The sequence below is a fragment of the Cydia splendana genome, chromosome 18 (genome assembly GCF_910591565.1).
Source record: "Cydia splendana chromosome 18, ilCydSple1.2, whole genome shotgun sequence".
In the NCBI taxonomy this organism is placed as follows: domain Eukaryota; kingdom Metazoa; phylum Arthropoda; class Insecta; order Lepidoptera; family Tortricidae; genus Cydia; species Cydia splendana.
Genome location: NC_085977.1, coordinates 5,877,332 through 5,896,696, shown reverse-complemented (window position 1 = coordinate 5,896,696; position 19,365 = coordinate 5,877,332). Strand labels below are relative to the sequence as shown.

Here is a 19,365-nt window from a genome sequence, read left to right as displayed (position 1 = left end):
TTAGTGTTTATTACGTTGATATTAACCTTAATTTACCATTTCAGTTGAAATTATCTATACCAATTCCGTTAACACCACGCGAATCGATTTGGTGCAGCGGAGTGGTGTTAACCCTTATCTTGGCAAGGCTCAAAATATCTTAAATATAAACATTTTTTTAGTTTTTTGTCACCTTTTGAGCATACTAGACTATTAAAAAATAAGCGAAAAAATCCAGGATTTTCCAGTTTTGGAAAATCATATGTATCATATTTAATACAATGCCGATCCCTCGATAAAATAGTTACCTACTAAACTCGAAAGCCTCGCGTTCTTTATACTGCTCATCTGGAATTTCCAATTCATTCTCTATATCACACTGAACGGAGTCAAATTCAGAATAAATTTCTTCGATTTTTGACAACCGGTCGTTTAATTCTGTAAGTTGTAGTCTACTCAAGCGATCACAACTTTCGACAGTTGTTAGGTGGCTTTCAAATAGCGTAAGCTTAGCTTTTAATGAGGCACGCCTTCTAATCAAAGGTTTATTGTCAACCATTTTAAAATATATAAATTAAAAGGCAAAGGAATGAATTAATTTGAGTAGTTACTATAGATGTAACTATAACTTAATGTATATTTGTTACGAACCAATGCGATGAAATGAGTTGCTAAAAAAAACAACAATCAAATTATTTGCAATGCGATGAAGATAAAAAATAAAGATTTGAAACGATTACTTAAATCAGCACAAAAGCAGCGAAGTGAGGGTGCGCGTAAAAACTGCAAAAAGCCAAGCGGTGCAAGCGCGTAGGTAGCAACAGCTAGCAGCGAGCGCGCGGTGTCCGGGCTGGCCAAGCGAGGCGCCAGCCAAACAGCACCGATATCGTAATGCACTGGAACACGTGAAATAACACTATCTAAGTACGTAGTTATACACAGTTCGCACTCACAACGAAGCAATGCCAAAAAACTAGAACACTCTGAAATGCAATTTATTATCTTTATAATCATAAATGAACAAAAGGTGTAAGTAATTCCAACCTTTGTTTAACAATGAGGAAAATATGAGCAATAATGCACAAAGCGTAAATGAAGTGATTGCACTGATAACAGAATTAACCTGTTTATGATGAGAATGTGGATATGATAATTTGTTGCTAAGTGCAATTAGAAATAACTCGTTAACAGAATAACGGATCGTTAACGTATTTAAGTATGTATGTATAAGTTTGAATAATTTGCAAAATAAAGGATTTGCGAATAACGTGCACTACGTTTTTAACGGCAACACAAAATAACGGATTTGTGAGCGTTATTAAGAAATAACTGTTAACGTTATTAGGAAACGTTAACACTGAAAATAAGTAATAAGTATGAATTTTATGCAAAATGAAGGATTTGCAAGGAACGTGCAATACGTTTGTAACGACAACACAAAATAACGGATTTGTGTGCGTTATTAAGAAATATCCGTTAACGTTATTAACCTTAACGTTACTCAAAGGTATGTATATGAATGTGAGATGACTTGCAAAATGAAGGATTTGCAAGCCTATCGTACAACGCGTTTATAACGGTACCACAAAATAACGGATTCGTGGACGTTAACTGCAGAATAAGGGTTATGGGACAAATATGTAATTTAATTGGGAAGCAAATACACAAATGAAGGATTGTGTTGGAAATTAATGATTTCGGAACGAACAATCGGAACGAACTTACGGTTTGCCAATCTCAATAGAACTTAGCTAATGATTTCCTTTGTCGGCGCCGTCGATCTCTTTGTCTCCGAACTCTCACTCTCAGATTTCTTCTTCCAATATTTGTCCTCGTCTATAAAATATCTGAAGCCACGTAGAAGTCGTTGATGTGTATAAAATCGGATGACTCGTCCTAGTTTTGATGAATCCGATGTTTGAAAACTTCCACGTAGTAACAGCCAAATCACGTCAGCGAAGTATTTCCTTTGTTCTTTGTTCGTCGCTGGTGCAATATCCGAGTTCGTAGGACCAAAAATGTGAACGCTGGTACTTATTGCTGGGATGATTTGACGGGTCGAGAAATGAAGGCTACTACTTTTAGAAAATATAAAAATGGTTTAATAACCAGTAAAAATAAAATTGTACAAGAAAGTAGCACGTTTTCGTTTTCGTGGCTTGAGGACGAGTGAAGGACGCGGCCCGGTCGGTAAAGCAGTCGGCTCGCGTCGATAGGGCAGGTTCTTTGACGTATGCGTGTGTGAGTGCATCAATCGTTCACACAAACACATGCTAGGCGTTAACAGTACCGCTATTTGATAGATATAATATTTAAAACTTTATCGAATAGAATAGAATAGTACTTTCGCGTTTTGAACACATATTAATTCACATTTATAGACGGGTCTATCGCGAATTTATTTTACTACCTTTATTTACCGACCGACGTTTGAACACAGGTTTCACTGGTCGTGGTCGCGGCTAACTTGAGTTACGGTAAATTAAGGTCATAAAATAAATTCGAGATAGACCCATTTATAAATGTGAGTTGACACTAGATGCCACAGATGTCGCGACAGACGAAAAGTGTACTTCTCAACAATATACAACTAATATTTCAAGCGGATGGAGTTCAAAATAAAGTTTGGATTCACCGGAGTTATAAATACTAGCTGAAAATTGTTGAGTATTAGACTTTTCGTTCGTCGCGACATCTACTGTCAAGTAACAGTGATAAATCCGCTACTTGACGCTAGATGTCGAGTACGAAAATAAACAGCGTTTTACGTTAGACAGCGGATTGGCAGTCTAGTGTTATTAGTCTAGGTTCTAGTCGAGAAAACTTCGTTACATTGATGATCTAGTTTTAAAAGCTTTGGAATAAATTGTGAGGTGATAAGTTAAATTGTCGATTAAACTTATGCAAAGGTCTTCACCTTAAAATTAATATGATAATATGAACCTGGCAAAAGTGTGACGACAAAGAAGAAGCAAATCCCGGTCTCAAATGCCGGCAACGCACTTGCAATGTATCTCGAGATGCTGGTGTCCATGGGCAACGGTAATTGCTTATCATCAGTGATCGTACATTTTCCAGCATTTTTGGTGCAACAGAGTGGTATTAACGGAATTAGTATAGACCATTTCAACTGAAATGGTAAATTAAGGTTAATATTAACGTAATTAACGCTAATTAATCATTAGGGTTTAAATTATTTATACCAATTCCGTTAACCCTTATCTTGGCATTGTAACACCCGTGATACATGGAACTTTAAAAAATCTAGCAGGTTCACTTTATTACCTAACAAAATAATTCTGCCATCAATATGTCGAGCTACCCTCCTTTCTTATAGAAAAAAATAATGGACACAAGTGTCATTGTAAATTAATTAGTAATTATCAACATGGTGCCACGGAAACAACAGATTTCGAGTCGCACTGGAAGTTTTGCATTTATTTCTTAGATTAGTATATATTTTTCCATAATCTACATTTTGATGCATTTACTATCTGTTAGTGCATAAATATTTACAATGCGTTCGAATTTAAAATCATTTAATACACAGAAACTTACAAAAAACTGTTATGTATTATATTTGATACATTGCCAAGAACTCAGAAATGTACATATCGAAAGGATTGTATTACATTTAATACATTGCCAAGTTGTCGTCAAAATAGTTTTACACGTTTTTTATATTTTTTTATATTTGTGGGGTTACAAAACATGTTTTAAATATTTAATATTAACTGTGGTATTATTTAGTTGTGGTAGTTTAGTGGTAGTATTGAACTTTGATTTTTTTTAAGTACTAGATGTTATTTAACTGTATATTCGTACGCTGTAGCATTATTGCTACGCCGTAGCCCGTAGCACGGAAAAATATGTATATGGCAAAAAATGCCCCCAACGTAAAAAAAAATATTTTTTTTTACTTTTCATTTATTTGTTTACTTTTCATCTTATACTGAACTCATAGCTGATGACTTTTTTGAAACTTTACGGAATCAAATTTTCCGCCCATGTGATCAGGTATTCGTAGATATAATTTATTTTTACAGGTGTAATAGTCATCTGATGCTTTAGATTGCGTTAATTAGCAATAAATTATAATTTCTGTTGCATTACATGTTTTATTTTTATTAAAATCCACATTTTTCTTCTAAATAGTAGGTAACTATTTTATCGAGGGATCGGCATTGTATTAAATATGATACATATGATTTTCCAAAACTGGAAAATCCTGGATTTTTTCGCTTATTTTTTAATAGTCTAGTATGCTCAAAAGGTGACAAAAAACTAAAAAAATGTTTATATTTAAGATATTTTGAGCCTTGCCAAGATAAGGGTTAACACCACTCCGCTGCACCAAATCGATTCGCGTGGTGTTAACGGAATTGGTATAAATAATTTCAACCCTAATGATTAATTAGCGTTAATTACGTTGATATTAACCTTAATTTACCATTTCAGTTGAAATTATCTATACCAATTCCGTTAACACCACGCGAATCGATTTGGTGCAGCGGAGTGGTGTTAACCCTTATCTTGGCAAGGCTCAAAATATCTTAAATATAAACATTTTTTTAGTTTTTTGTCACCTTTTGAGCATACTAGACTATTAAAAAATAAGCGAAAAAATCCAGGATTTTCCAGTTTTGGAAAATCATATGTATCATATTTAATACAATGCCGATCCCTCGATAAAATAGTTACCTACTATTTAGAAGAAAAATGTGGATTTTAATAAAAATAAAACATGTAATGCAACAGAAATTATAATTTATTGCTAATTAACGCAATCTAAAGCATCAGATGACTATTACACCTGTAAAAATAAATTATATCTACGAATACCTGATCACATGGGCGGAAAATTTGATTCCGTAAAGTTTCAAAAAAGTCATCAGCTATGAGTTCAGTATAAGATGAAAAGTAAACAAATAAATGAAAAGTAAAAAAAAATATTTTTTTTTACGTTGGGGGCATTTTTTGCCATATACATATTTTTCCGTGCTACGGGCTACGGCGTAGCAATAATGCTACAGCGTACGAATATACAGTTAAATAACATCTAGTACTTAAAAAAAATCAAAGTTCAATACTACCACTAAACTACCACAACTAAATAATACCACAGTTAATATTAAATATTTAAAACATGTTTTGTAACCCCACAAATATAAAAAAATATAAAAAACGTGTAAAACTATTTTGACGACAACTTGGCAATGTATTAAATGTAATACAATCCTTTCGATATGTACATTTCTGAGTTCTTGGCAATGTATCAAATATAATACATAACAGTTTTTTGTAAGTTTCTGTGTATTAAATGATTTTAAATTCGAACGCATTGTAAATATTTATGCACTAACAGATAGTAAATGCATCAAAATGTAGATTATGGAAAAATATATACTAATCTAAGAAATAAATGCAAAACTTCCAGTGCGACTCGAAATCTGTTGTTTCCGTGGCACCATGTTGATAATTACTAATTAATTTACAATGACACTTGTGTCCATTATTTTTTTCTATAAGAAAGGAGGGTAGCTCGACATATTGATGGCAGAATTATTTTGTTAGGTAATAAAGTGAACCTGCTAGATTTTTTAAAGTTCCATGTATCACGGGTGTTACAATGCCAAGATAAGGGTTAACGGAATTGGTATAAATAATTTAAACCCTAATGATTAATTAGCGTTAATTACGTTAATATTAACCTTAATTTACCATTTCAGTTGAAATGGTCTATACTAATTCCGTTAATACCACTCTGTTGCACCAAAAATGCTGGAAAATGTACGATCACTGATGATAAGCAATTACCGTTGCCCATGGACACCAGCATCTCGAGATACATTGCAAGTGCGTTGCCGGCATTTGAGACCGGGATTTGCTTCTTCTTTGTCGTCACACTTTTGCCAGGTTCATATTATCATATTAATTTTAAGGTGAAGACCTTTGCATAAGTTTAATCGACAATTTAACTTATCACCTCACAATTTATTCCAAAGCTTTTAAAACTAGATCATCAATGTAACGAAGTTTTCTCGACTAGAACCTAGACTAATAACACTAGACTGCCAATCCGCTGTCTAACGTAAAACGCTGTTTATTTTCGTACTCGACATCTAGCGTCAAGTAGCGGATTTATCACTGTTACTTGACAGTAGATGTCGCGACGAACGAAAAGTCTAATACTCAACAATTTTCAGCTAGTATTTATAACTCCGGTGAATCCAAACTTTATTTTGAACTCCATCCGCTTGAAATATTAGTTGTATATTGTTGAGAAGTACACTTTTCGTCTGTCGCGACATCTGTGGCATCTAGTGTCAACTCACATTTATAAATGGGTCTATCTCGAATTTATTTTATGACCTTAATTTACCGTAACTCAAGTTAGCCGCGACCACGACCAGTGAAACCTGTGTTCAAACGTCGGTCGGTAAATAAAGGTAGTAAAATAAATTCGCGATAGACCCGTCTATAAATGTGAATTAATATGTGTTCAAAACGCGAAAGTACTATTCTATTCTATTCGATAAAGTTTTAAATATTATATCTATCAAATAGCGGTACTGTTAACGCCTAGCATGTGTTTGTGTGAACGATTGATGCACTCACACACGCATACGTCAAAGAACCTGCCCTATCGACGCGAGCCGACTGCTTTACCGACCGGGCCGCGTCCTTCACTCGTCCTCAAGCCACGAAAACGAAAACGTGCTACTTTCTTGTACAATTTTATTTTTACTGGTTATTAAACCATTTTTATATTTTCTAAAAGTAGTAGCCTTCATTTCTCGACCCGTCAAATCATCCCAGCAATAAGTACCAGCGTTCACATTTTTGGTCCTACGAACTCGGATATTGCACCAGCGACGAACAAAGAACAAAGGAAATACTTCGCTGACGTGATTTGGCTGTTACTACGTGGAAGTTTTCAAACATCGGATTCATCAAAACTAGGACGAGTCATCCGATTTTATACACATCAACGACTTCTACGTGGCTTCAGATATTTTATAGACGAGGACAAATATTGGAAGAAGAAATCTGAGAGTGAGAGTTCGGAGACAAAGAGATCGACGGCGCCGACAAAGGAAATCATTAGCTAAGTTCTATTGAGATTGGCAAACCGTAAGTTCGTTCCGATTGTTCGTTCCGAAATCATTAATTTCCAACACAATCCTTCATTTGTGTATTTGCTTCCCAATTAAATTACATATTTGTCCCATAACCCTTATTCTGCAGTTAACGTCCACGAATCCGTTATTTTGTGGTACCGTTATAAACGCGTTGTACGATAGGCTTGCAAATCCTTCATTTTGCAAGTCATCTCACATTCATATACATACCTTTGAGTAACGTTAAGGTTAATAACGTTAACGGATATTTCTTAATAACGCACACAAATCCGTTATTTTGTGTTGTCGTTACAAACGTATTGCACGTTCCTTGCAAATCCTTCATTTTGCATAAAATTCATACTTATTACTTATTTTCAGTGTTAACGTTTCCTAATAACGTTAACAGTTATTTCTTAATAACGCTCACAAATCCGTTAGTTTGTGTTGCCGTTAAAAACGTAGTGCACGTTATTCGCAAATCCTTTATTTTGCAAATTATTCAAACTTATACATACATACTTAAATACGTTAACGATCCGTTATTCTGTTAACGAGTTATTTCTAATTGCACTTAGCAACAAATTATCATATCCACATTCTCATCATAAACAGGTTAATTCTGTTATCAGTGCAATCACTTCATTTACGCTTTGTGCATTATTGCTCATATTTTCCTCATTGTTAAACAAAGGTTGGAATTACTTACACCTTTTGTTCATTTATGATTATAAAGATAATAAATTGCATTTCAGAGTGTTCTAGTTTTTTGGCATTGCTTCGTTGTGAGTGCGAACTGTGTATAACTACGTACTTAGATAGTGTTATTTCACGTGTTCCAGTGCATTACGATATCGGTGCTGTTTGGCTGGCGCCTCGCTTGGCCAGCCCGGACACCGCGCGCTCGCTGCTAGCTGTTGCTACCTACGCGCTTGCACCGCTTGGCTTTTTGCAGTTTTTACGCGCACCCTCACTTCGCTGCTTTTGTGCTGATTTAAGTAATCGTTTCAAATCTTTATTTTTTATCTTCATCGCATTGCAAATAATTTGATTGTTGTTTTTTTTAGCAACTCATTTCATCGCATTGGTTCGTAACAAATATACATTAAGTTATAGTTACATCTATAGTAACTACTCAAATTAATTCATTCCTTTGCCTTTTAATTTATATATTTTAAAATGGTTGACAATAAACCTTTGATTAGAAGGCGTGCCTCATTAAAAGCTAAGCTTACGCTATTTGAAAGCCACCTAACAACTGTCGAAAGTTGTGATCGCTTGAGTAGACTACAACTTACAGAATTAAACGACCGGTTGTCAAAAATCGAAGAAATTTATTCTGAATTTGACTCCGTTCAGTGTGATATAGAGAATGAATTGGAAATTCCAGATGAGCAGTATAAAGAACGCGAGGCTTTCGAGAGCAAGTACTTCGGGCTCGTCGCGCGCGCACGCGAGCTGCTGTCGGCGGCCGCGCCGGCGCCCCGCGCCTCTGCGGGCAGCGACCGCTCGGAGACAGGTTCTTGTGTGACTGCGATTGGAGGTGGGACAAAACTTAAACTTCCTACTATAGATATGCCTAGCTTCTCGGGCCATTATCATGACTGGCTGGAGTTCCGTGACACATTTAGTAGTCTCATACATTCAAATAACTCAATTCCAAACATTAATAAATTTCATTACCTGCGCGCCGCACTGAAGGGCAGTGCCGCGGTAATAATTCAATCTTTGGATTTTTCCAGCGATAATTATACATTGGCTTGGGAATTACTTTGCGATCGTTATAATAACAAAAGGTCTTTAGTGAACAATCATATTCAGGCAATTTTTAACATAGAACAATTGTCAAAAGAATCGTCTAGATCAATAAGAAACCTTATTGACACGATAAATAAAAACTTAAGAGCACTCAAATCGCTTGATCTCCCTACTGAGCATTGGGATGTACTTATAATTCAAATAATTTCAAGCAAATTAGATACAACTACTCATCATAAATGGGAATCCTTTAGGAATAAATTAAAGGAGCTTCCTACACTTAAAATGTTTAACGATTTCCTTAAAGATCGGGCTGACTTATTAGAATCTACAGAAATGTCTAATAAAAAACGTAGGTCTAGCGACACTACGCACAATCGACAGAAGGCGTTGACAGCTACTACATATTCCCCTACTACTTCTCGCAAGTATGCTTGTCCGTTCTGTAATGACGATCATGCACTGTATCTATGTCAAAAGTTCAAATCATTAAAATTACAAGCTCGCGTTGATAAAGCTAAAGCACTCAAGGTTTGCTTGAACTGTTTGCGCGTGGGTCACAATGAAAAAACGTGTAGGCTAAACCCTTGTCGCACATGTGGATTACAGCGCAATAGTTTATTGCACGAACATACAACTCCTGCATCTTCGCCTTCGTCAAATGACGTCGCGCTGCATTCTTTGCCGCAGCCTGACGATGAAGAACAATTTTCTAGTCCAGTTCAAGAAATTTCAATGTCAGCCGTACAAAATGATAGAATGCTACTGTCAACGGTCTTAATTCAAGTGACAGACCACAGTGGTAAAAAACACACAATACGAGCGTTACTCGATAATGGTTCGACCGCGAGTTATATTACTGAAAGTTTACGCGCTAAACTAAACTTACCTACTTCTTCAGCTCCGACAACCGTCGAAGGATTAAATTATCAAACCTCACATTTATCAAAGTCGTGTGACGTACTTATGTCGTCATTAATCAATGATTATCAATTAAAGGTGCCCTGCTATGTGGCATCGCGTATAACCCAACCGTTGCCAGTGTCTCGAATTGACCGTACAACGTTAAACATACCGCCACACATTAGGTTGGCAGACCCCACATTTGATGTGCCTGCTCCAGTAGACATGTTACTTTCATTAGGAATATTTTGGTCAGTACTTGGTACTCATAAAATTCCATTAGGTAAAAATAAACCAACTTTATGGGAAACCAAATTGGGTTATTTAGTTACAGTTCCAACAGAACAATACTCAGCATCGAATTTAAATACAGTCCATTGCAACCATAACATTAATTTACACTTACAACATTATGATAAACAATTAAATGATCAACTTTCTCAATTCTTTGAATTAGAATCAGTCGCAACGCGTAAACAACTTTCCAAAGAAGAGCAGGAATGTGAACAGAGTTTTATAAATAATACCACTCGACTTCCTGACGGTCGTTTTGAAGTGACGATTCCATTAAAGGAGACGCCTGAAAAACTAGGCGACTCTTATGAAAGGGCTCTGTCCAGGTTCATCTCTTTGGAGCGTAGATTCAAACGTGAACCACATTTTAAAGAACATTCTTGGCCTAAACAGCCATTACATTTACAAGATTCTGATTTACCAGAGTTCAAGGTCATATGCAACTTAAATGCAAGTCATACTGATCACACATCGTATTTTACTGAGTTTATGAAGCGATTTTCTAATTTCGGTAAGCTGCAACGTATAATCGCATACGTTCATCGATTTATTTACAATTGTCGTAACCCACAAGATAAATATACTGGTGACATAAAAATAAATGAACTAAATTTATCTTTAAATTCAATGTGCAGATTCGTTCAGCTTGAAGTTTTTAGCTCGGAATATGACTTATTAAAAAATAAAAAACAATTGTCTGCCAATAATAAATTGCTACAATTGAATCCATTTTACAACACAACTGATAAACTGTTACGAGTAGGTGGCAGACTCTGTAACTCATTTTATGATTATGACACTAAACACCCAATATTACTAGATTCAAAGCATCATTTAGCCACACTAATAGTTAGACACTATCATATAATGTTCTTACATGCACCTCCGCAACTATTACTTGCAATCTTGCGCCACAAATTCTGGTTGATCAATGGTCGAAACCTTGCCAGAAAAATAGTTGAAAATTGCATTAGATGTCGTCGTTATGCAGGCAAGAGTATTCAACCCATAATGGGCAATCTTCCTTCGCCACGCCTGCATACTGACTATGTATTTGCTAATACCGCGTGTGACTACGCCGGACCAATCATGATACTGAACCGAAGAGGCCGAGGCAGCAGACTGATAAAGTCGTATCTGTGCATATTTGTTTGTCTAGCCGTAAAAGCGGTTCACATAGAACTTGTCACCGATTTAAGTAGTAACACTTTTCTCACAGCACTAGATCGATTCATTGCCCGCAGAGGAAAGCCTCAAAACATTTTCTTAGACAATGGGACTTGCTTTACAGGCGCATGTAATGAGTTGTCTAAATTTTTAAAATCAAATAGTAACTATATCAGCTCAAAAGCATCTGAGATGTTCATAAACTTTAAATTTTCACCAGCATATAGTCCACACTTTAATGGATTAGCCGAGGGTTCCGTAAAATCTGTTAAATACCACTTAATAAGGGTCTTAGGTTTAGCCCACTTAACGTACGAAGATTTAAATTCAGTTCTCACTTGCATCGAGGCTACCCTTAATTCTAGGCCTCTCACTCCATTATCATCCGACCCTTCAGACCTTACCGCGCTTACCCCCGCTCACTTCTTAATCGGACGAACGCTAACGATGTTGCCTTCTCCTCAGAGCTCTGACCCTGCGGCGATACCTACTCTCTCACGATATATGAGGATTCAACAATTGAAAGCCCATTTCTGGTCCCGATATTATACAGAGTACATTACAGAGCTCCAGAAACGACAGAAATGGCGCAAACAAGGACAGCAACTCCAGCTAGGAGAAATGGTGCTGGTGAAAGATGACCGGCTGCCTCCCAACCGATGGCTGCTGGGGCGCGTGACGCGCCTCTACCCCGGCTCCGACGGCGTGACCCGCGTAGCCGACGTCAACACCACTTCGGGAACTCTTCGACGAGCTTTCAACCGACTGTGCCCTCTACCAGTTATGGACACGAACTTCGTTCCTGGGGCCGCAACATGTTAACGCCTAGCATGTGTTTGTGTGAACGATTGATGCACTCACACACGCATACGTCAAAGAACCTGCCCTATCGACGCGAGCCGACTGCTTTACCGACCGGGCCGCGTCCTTCACTCGTCCTCAAGCCACGAAAACGAAAACGTGCTACTTTCTTGTACAATTTTATTTTTACTGGTTATTAAACCATTTTTATATTTTCTAAAAGTAGTAGCCTTCATTTCTCGACCCGTCAAATCATCCCAGCAATAAGTACCAGCGTTCACAGGTACTGTTAAATCCACTACTTGACACTAGATGTCGACTACAAAAATAAGCAACGTTTTGGTTACGCGCTGTTCAACGAGTTTGGAGGTCTAGTGTCATTAGTCTATGGCTAGAAGTTAAACAAGGAGCGAGTCGGCAGCTAAAGGCGCTGACCCTTCGTAACGAGATCGAAATAAAAGCTGTCGCCAGTGGAATCACATTTTAATACAAGAGGTTCCGTCTAGCAATACATTGTGCAACGTGGGTGGGGTGCTCTTTGCGGACGATAGTACCATAATTTTCTCGGCAGAAAACGCAAATATAGATATAAACACTTATCAAGCAGACATAAATAGGACATTAGATACGGTAATTGCATGGCTTGATGAAAATAATTTAAAAATAAACTTTGATAAAACTAAAATAATGAGCTTTAAACAACGGAGTAATAAATTGAATAATTTGACTGTAGCTTATAATGACCATATTAATAGAGGAAACAAATGTGACAAACTTTTTAGGATTAAGAGTAGATAATAAGTTGACATGGGAAAATCAAGCAGAAATAATTTGTAATAAACTTAATAAATATTCTTTTGCTTTGTATAACTTACACAAGTTGGTAAACCAATCAGCGGTTCTCACATCATATCATGCCTACGTAACCTCAACATTACGTTACGGAATTATGTTTTGGGGCAATTGTTCTGATCGTGAGATGGTTTTCAAAAGTCAGAAAAAATGTGTTCGCGCCGTATGTGGTATCCCGCCAACTGACTCTTGTAAAGAACATTTCATTAGACTACGTGTACTGACTCTTCCATGCCTATATATCTACGAAATTGCATGTTATGTCAAGCAAAATAAAAATCAGTTCCAAACCTTTAATAGTGTACGTCAACAAGGAAAGATTAGCAATACCATCTCATTCAATACGGCATTATTATCTAAAAGTGTTTTTGGAATGGCATCAAGAATTTTCAATATTTAACCAAACAACATTTTAAATACAGATAACATAAAACTATTTAAGAAACGTCTGTTTACATTCTTATCAAACAAAGCGTATTACTCCATTGACGAATATAAAATAGACAATAATTTAATTTAATTTAATGCAATATTTATTTAATGTTTAGAGTAAGGTAAGACTTATGCATGCAGTTTATTGTTAAACTTACCAACGCAAATAAATTTGTATACCCAATGCTGGTAAGACATAGTGATACTAAGTAATTAATTGTAACACCTATGTTTAACAAATAAAAATATTGATTGATTGATTGATTGATTGATTGATTGGGGGGGTAAGTGGAATACGTAATTGTACGAGAGTCTATTATACACATATTATTACAGTGGAACCTCGATAGCACGAATCTCAAGCGAAACGCAAAATATTTGGCGTTAAAGAGGTTTCGTCTTATCGAGGGCATCGACTTAGAGAGGTTCTTATAGGTTTTTGTTCGTCTTAAAGGGGTTTCGAGTTACAGAGGTAAAACGCTTGAAAAATTCGTGTTAGAGAGGTAATTATGGAAACGCAGAAAGTATAATCTTTATTGTCTGTTTCGAGTTACAGAGGTTTGTTAGTAAATAACTTCGAGTTATAGAGGTGGTAAAACAATAAGACTATCTTTTCGAGTTGTAGAGAACAAATTTCATTATTCGAGTTATAGAGGTAAAAAATGTAATCAATAGTGGTGAAGGGAATCACTGCTTACTTCGTCTTAATGAGGCCGAATATTTCGAGTTATGGAGGTTTTAGGCTCTGAAGGGAAGGGAATGGCATTTTATTTGACATTTCAATCATTCGTCCGCCATATTGATTTTTTTTGGGGGCTGATTAACAAAAGGTTTCTCTGGAAAGGAACCCTAAAAACCGCATCGGCAGTCATGCTAAGTGGAACATTATGTAAATACGGTCCACGTGAAACTACAGATGACATTTGCATTACTAATGGACTTTTAAACCATATCACGATAAGAATAATAATTGTGGTTTGATTAAAGCTCACGGTTTAAAAATTCATTACACTTTATCTTATTACTTATTAAGTCAGAATGACTTTGGTTACCTATACATTAAAAACCTAAGATTTTAAAACTTAATTTTAATTTTATTTGTATTCCATTAACCTCTCGTCTGTGTATAATAAGGATCCTGGCCAAATTTTTAGTAATTTTTTGGCATTTTTGTCATCTGCTCTGTTCGACGGGACCTAGGTTTGATTTCACGATTTTTAACCACTAAAAAATACGAAATTAGGGGCAGGGTTGGTCTTTGTACTGCAGTGAATGTCATTCGACTGAAACGATGATGATGAAATACAAAATAATATTCGAATATAAACTGTTGTTAGGCATACTAATATTGAATAATTTTGCGGTTTAGACTCACTTGTTTTTAGTCACTCGCGCGACATGGTTCGGAGAGCCTAGGTCTCCTTTCTCAAGCACTAACAGTGCGAGCAGCGTTTACGACGGCCGTGTATCGCGTACTCACGCGTACGCGTCGCGTACTCTCCGAAACATGTCGCGCGAGTGACTAAAAACAAGTGAGTCTAAACCGTAAAATTATTCAACAAAATAATATTACTATCATTATCAATAAGAGCTTGAGAAAGTTTGTGTATATGAACATTTTAATATTTGGTTATTTAGATTTGTGTATGCTTGCTACTCAATTATGGAAAAACGACTCAACGTACTTGGATACCATTTTGCACATTAACAAAACATAGAAATGGAGGATACTATTTTTTGCGGAATTACTGGAGTTCTTCTTACCAAAGATATTTCTTACGTAAAAATCAAACAATTTGTTCCATTTAAACATTAAAGGAAAATAACTAATTTGCAAGACTGAAGTGATCCCATAAGAGTTCCGTGAACAAAATTTTGTACGGAACACTAAAAATAGAAAAAAAATATTACCGGAACTATCCAGAAGCGTGCAAATTTCTCCATAAAATCTTTTGTTACCCCAGTTTACGTGCAGGTTCTCCTATTTATACCAATTTCTCCTACAGAAATAGGAACAGCTGCATCCAACGTATTCATTTCTCAATGCTACTTGAGTCAGCTTCCTTTGACGTGTCGACATCTTTAAAGTTAGCCTCGCGACCAAAAGCCATCGAACTTAAGCTTACATATAGTTCGTTTAAAATAAATTAACCTCATCTAGCGTTTTCTTGGTTTCATTTGAAAGTACTCATAACTGTCCAGTCACGCAATTTTGTAAAAAGGCACTATTGGTATCAAACTGAAACAAACATGACTTTAATATACTTGTTTGTTTTTAAATATGTACAAGCAAATGAAAATAGTACCAGGCGTGAAGGTGACCGCTGCGCGTTGTTGCTTTGCTACGTTGAATGTAATACCTACATTATTTTTTTGAGACATGTAAAATATTTTACAAAACTTATATTTATATAGTCCTTTTCAGTACGTTCTTCAGCTTATTTTCCCAAAAAAATACGTCTTAATCTCCTGAGGAGACATAGCAAATATATTTGCATAGCGTTGTACGCCGCATAAGTATAAACAGATTTCCATTTTAATGTGTCTCCGGAGACTTTATTCTCAAAGCTGCTTTTGACGTATCATAATGTTATTGAAAACATATTGGTAACGTGTGCTATACCTCTCTTTTAGTTGTGTGCGTAACCTTTAACATAGAGAAATATAGTAAGAATAGAGTGCTCACTCCTTACATCAGTTTTGATACCAAAACGACTTTTATTTTTGCAGTGGACATCTCGAGTAGTGGAATTATCAGTACAGTATTCTCTAGTGTCGCGACTCACGAAAATGTTATTAAACAACAATTTACAACTAATATTAAAAGCAAAAGGAGTTGAAAATGGAGTTCTGGTTAATCCGGTTATAATATTAGCTGAAAATTGTTGAGCATTAGACTTTTCGGCCGTCGGAACATCTATTGTCAAGTAGCAGTACTGATAATTCCGCTACTCTATGCTAGATGTCGACTACGAAAATAATAGTCGTTTTGGTACTAAAACTGATGTCATGGAGTGAGCACTCTATGTATTTTTTCTCTATGCCTTTAACCATTTTGACCGCTATAGGCCAAGACCGCTGGCGGCTGCAGTCCAATAATATCAAACTTCCTGCATTCCACATGGTTTACGATGACACGCCACACACGCACGATAGTGTGGTGTTCAAAGAAATCGCCTGGAGCTACCAGCTATAGCTTTAGCTATTGAATAAAATTTGTTGCCAGATGAGAGATGTCAAATAACAATTGAAGCCCACAGAAGTTCACTCACGCGACATGTTTCGGAGAGCCTAGGTCTCCTTTCTCAAGCACTAACAGTGCTAAAACAACACAAACACAGTGACTAAAAACAAGTGAGTCTAAACCGTAAAATTATTCAATGTTAGTATGTCTTGCAACAGTTTAAATTCGATTATTTAGCTTATACCTACTTACCCCACCACAAACTTTGCACATACTCGTAGTCGATAGCGCTATGACTCAACTTTTGAATCCTCGTACTAGTTCGGATTTAAGTCACCAATTACCATTTTATTTAAAAAGAAACTATTTGAGCGCACCTAGTATTCTCATGTGATATTAATGTCGCTAATAATCAATTACGATATTATTTTAAAGCTATACAATTTTATAAAGTTCACTCGGTAAGAAATCAAATACTATCCACTATTTTCACAAATCAGTATGGACATACCCGGCTTAAACATTTTCGTTCTCGAAAAAATGATAAAACAGAGTAATAATTGGGTCAGTTAAAGGATGGTCGCTACACCGGGCCGGGGCCGGGCCGGAGCTTCCGGCGCTTCGTTTTCTATGGAATCACGTGATCACTGATCAGCTGTCATAGAAAATGACATGTCGGACGTCTCGGCTCGGGCTCGGCGCAGCGTGAGTCATCCTTTATCGTGTGTGGGGTCATATATTGTGGGTTGAAACGGTTCTGGAAAAAATGCAAAAATGTATCTAAAGTAATTCGGTCACTTAATGCGTGTATTTTATTGCATTAAAGTTTCGTTTCTGAATTTCACTTCGAAACAATTTGTGTTGCAAATAACCAAAATGCCAGTAAATTCCTAGACCACATTTAGATTGCGATTAAATTCAATGACAATAATCTTATTCTTGCTGTAATTTTCTCTTAAAGAATTTAAATTTTCATAAAATGTTCCATTGAATTAATTTTTCCATGAAACTCTACTGTCGCAGCCTTAGAGGATATAACCAAACGGAGACGCCATGTCTGTAATTTTCGGTACAAAATAGTCTGCCGATTTTTGCAGGGGAGGGGCACTGTTATAGGGCAGCCTCCGTTGGAGTTTCGAAGAAAACTCTTGAATACAACCCAAACAGTTTATTAAACCCAAAATACACTGCACAAACTTACACACTAAAAGATTTAGGATATTACTAGATCTATGTTAAAGAGTAAATTATGAATGACCATGTTTTTACTGTTATTCGAATTTTTATACAGTAATATTGCTGTCAATGCTTCACCTACATTTTAGTTTTACCTGGTAAGCAAAATAATTATGAATGTACATAACAGCACGTCAAATGTATACGTAACGTAAAAATAGCTATGTCAGATAAACGTCAGTTGATACAATGTGTATGACCATTGGCCGCCTAATTTCGACAGAGGGGAACGCCTGTTAATGCCTACTCCGTTGGTTATATCCTCTAAGGTCGCAGCTAGATTAAACTTGTGAACTATTTAGTCTAAACTCAGAGTCATTTTTGTAGTTTTGAATTTGGAACCTTCTTTTATTCCATTATAGTTCAAAATTCGATTTTAATTTGTTCTTTTTAAGAAACTCAGGACTTGGGAGGATATGTACCGTAAAATCAGGCTACTTTAGTCCACAACTTACAACTATGGTCCAAATTCAAGTTCCAGTACAATATGTATAAGTATTTTTCAAGTTATGTTTTAGTATATAATATAGGAAGAGCATTAGTGTATCTAAGTCCAAAAATAAATGTAGGTAACGAGTACAAATCATAAAGGCTCGTTAAGAATCAACGTTAAAAACTGGACCATAATTGTACTTAAGGACTATATTTACCTGATTCTACGGTAAATATTTTTTTAAAAAGAGAGTGACATTCTTTTGACGATAACATCGGTATTCTCGTAGTACCCAATAATTATATAAGGTTAATACGGGTGTGTGTTTTTCCTTCACTTTGGGGTCTGTTTACACATTGATTAGTGTTTACACATTGATTAGTGTTTACACAATTATTAGTGTTTACACAATTATTAGTGTTTACACAATTATTAGTGGTACAAGTAGCTAATTTAGGAACTCGCAATAAGGACCAATTGTATTTTTTTGTAACTAAGTGCATTTAAAACACAGTCTTGTATTGTTGATGAATAAATATGATGATGATGATGATGATGTGTATGCTCATGGATTTTCATGTCGTGCGCACATAGATACGAAAAACCGGACAAGTGCCAGTAGGACTACCCCACCGAGGGTTCCGTACTTTTAAGTATTTGTTGTTATAGCGGCAACAGAAATACATAATCTGTGAAAATTTCAACTGTCTAGCTATCACAGTTCATGAGATTACAGTCTGGACAGACAGACGGACGGTGGAGTCTTAGTAATAGGGTCCCCTTTGGGTACGGAACCCTAAAAATAACGACTTCCTTAATATGGCGCTTCTAAAAATCCATTTGGTGTATGCTCGTTTTTCAATGTGACAACGTAACACTTACACTAGGTAGGTACTAATAGTAAAAAGACTTACATACTAAGACACTAAAATACCCCTGAGGTTACGATGTACGAGCTCAGGACACAGTAAACTAAGCACTTAAGCGCAGCGAGGGCTTTTAGCATGAAGCTATTTGAGACGAGACAAAAGAAATGACTAATGGTGTTAAAGCTAGTTCGATATAGCCTACATTTAAAAGAATTAATGGGTCCATTTATAAGAAAATTTACTTATAAATTACTCCTTTTCATTGCTCTTTAGTATGTACGTCAAAGGTAAACTCATAATGCTTTGGTAATTTACCTATTTAAGCCATGAAATGAA

General features: G+C 36.0%; 1 protein-coding gene across 1 annotated transcript; it reads left to right on the top strand.

Annotated features, from left to right (window-relative positions):
- Positions 1-8,189: 8,189 nt before the first annotated feature.
- LOC134799405 (uncharacterized) lies at positions 8,190-12,209 on the top strand. Its single transcript, XM_063771799.1, has one exon. The coding sequence runs from the start codon at positions 8,280-8,282 to the stop codon at positions 12,042-12,044; it is 3,765 nt and encodes a 1,254-aa protein (XP_063627869.1). The 5' UTR covers positions 8,190-8,279; the 3' UTR covers positions 12,045-12,209.
- The last annotated feature ends 7,156 nt before the right edge of the window (positions 12,210-19,365 follow it).

Bases quoted from the DNA above. Each gene is read 5' to 3' on its own strand.
- LOC134799405 (XM_063771799.1), top strand. From the start codon at position 8,280: ATGGTTGACAATAAACCTTTGATTAGAAGGCGTGCCTCATTAAAAGCT.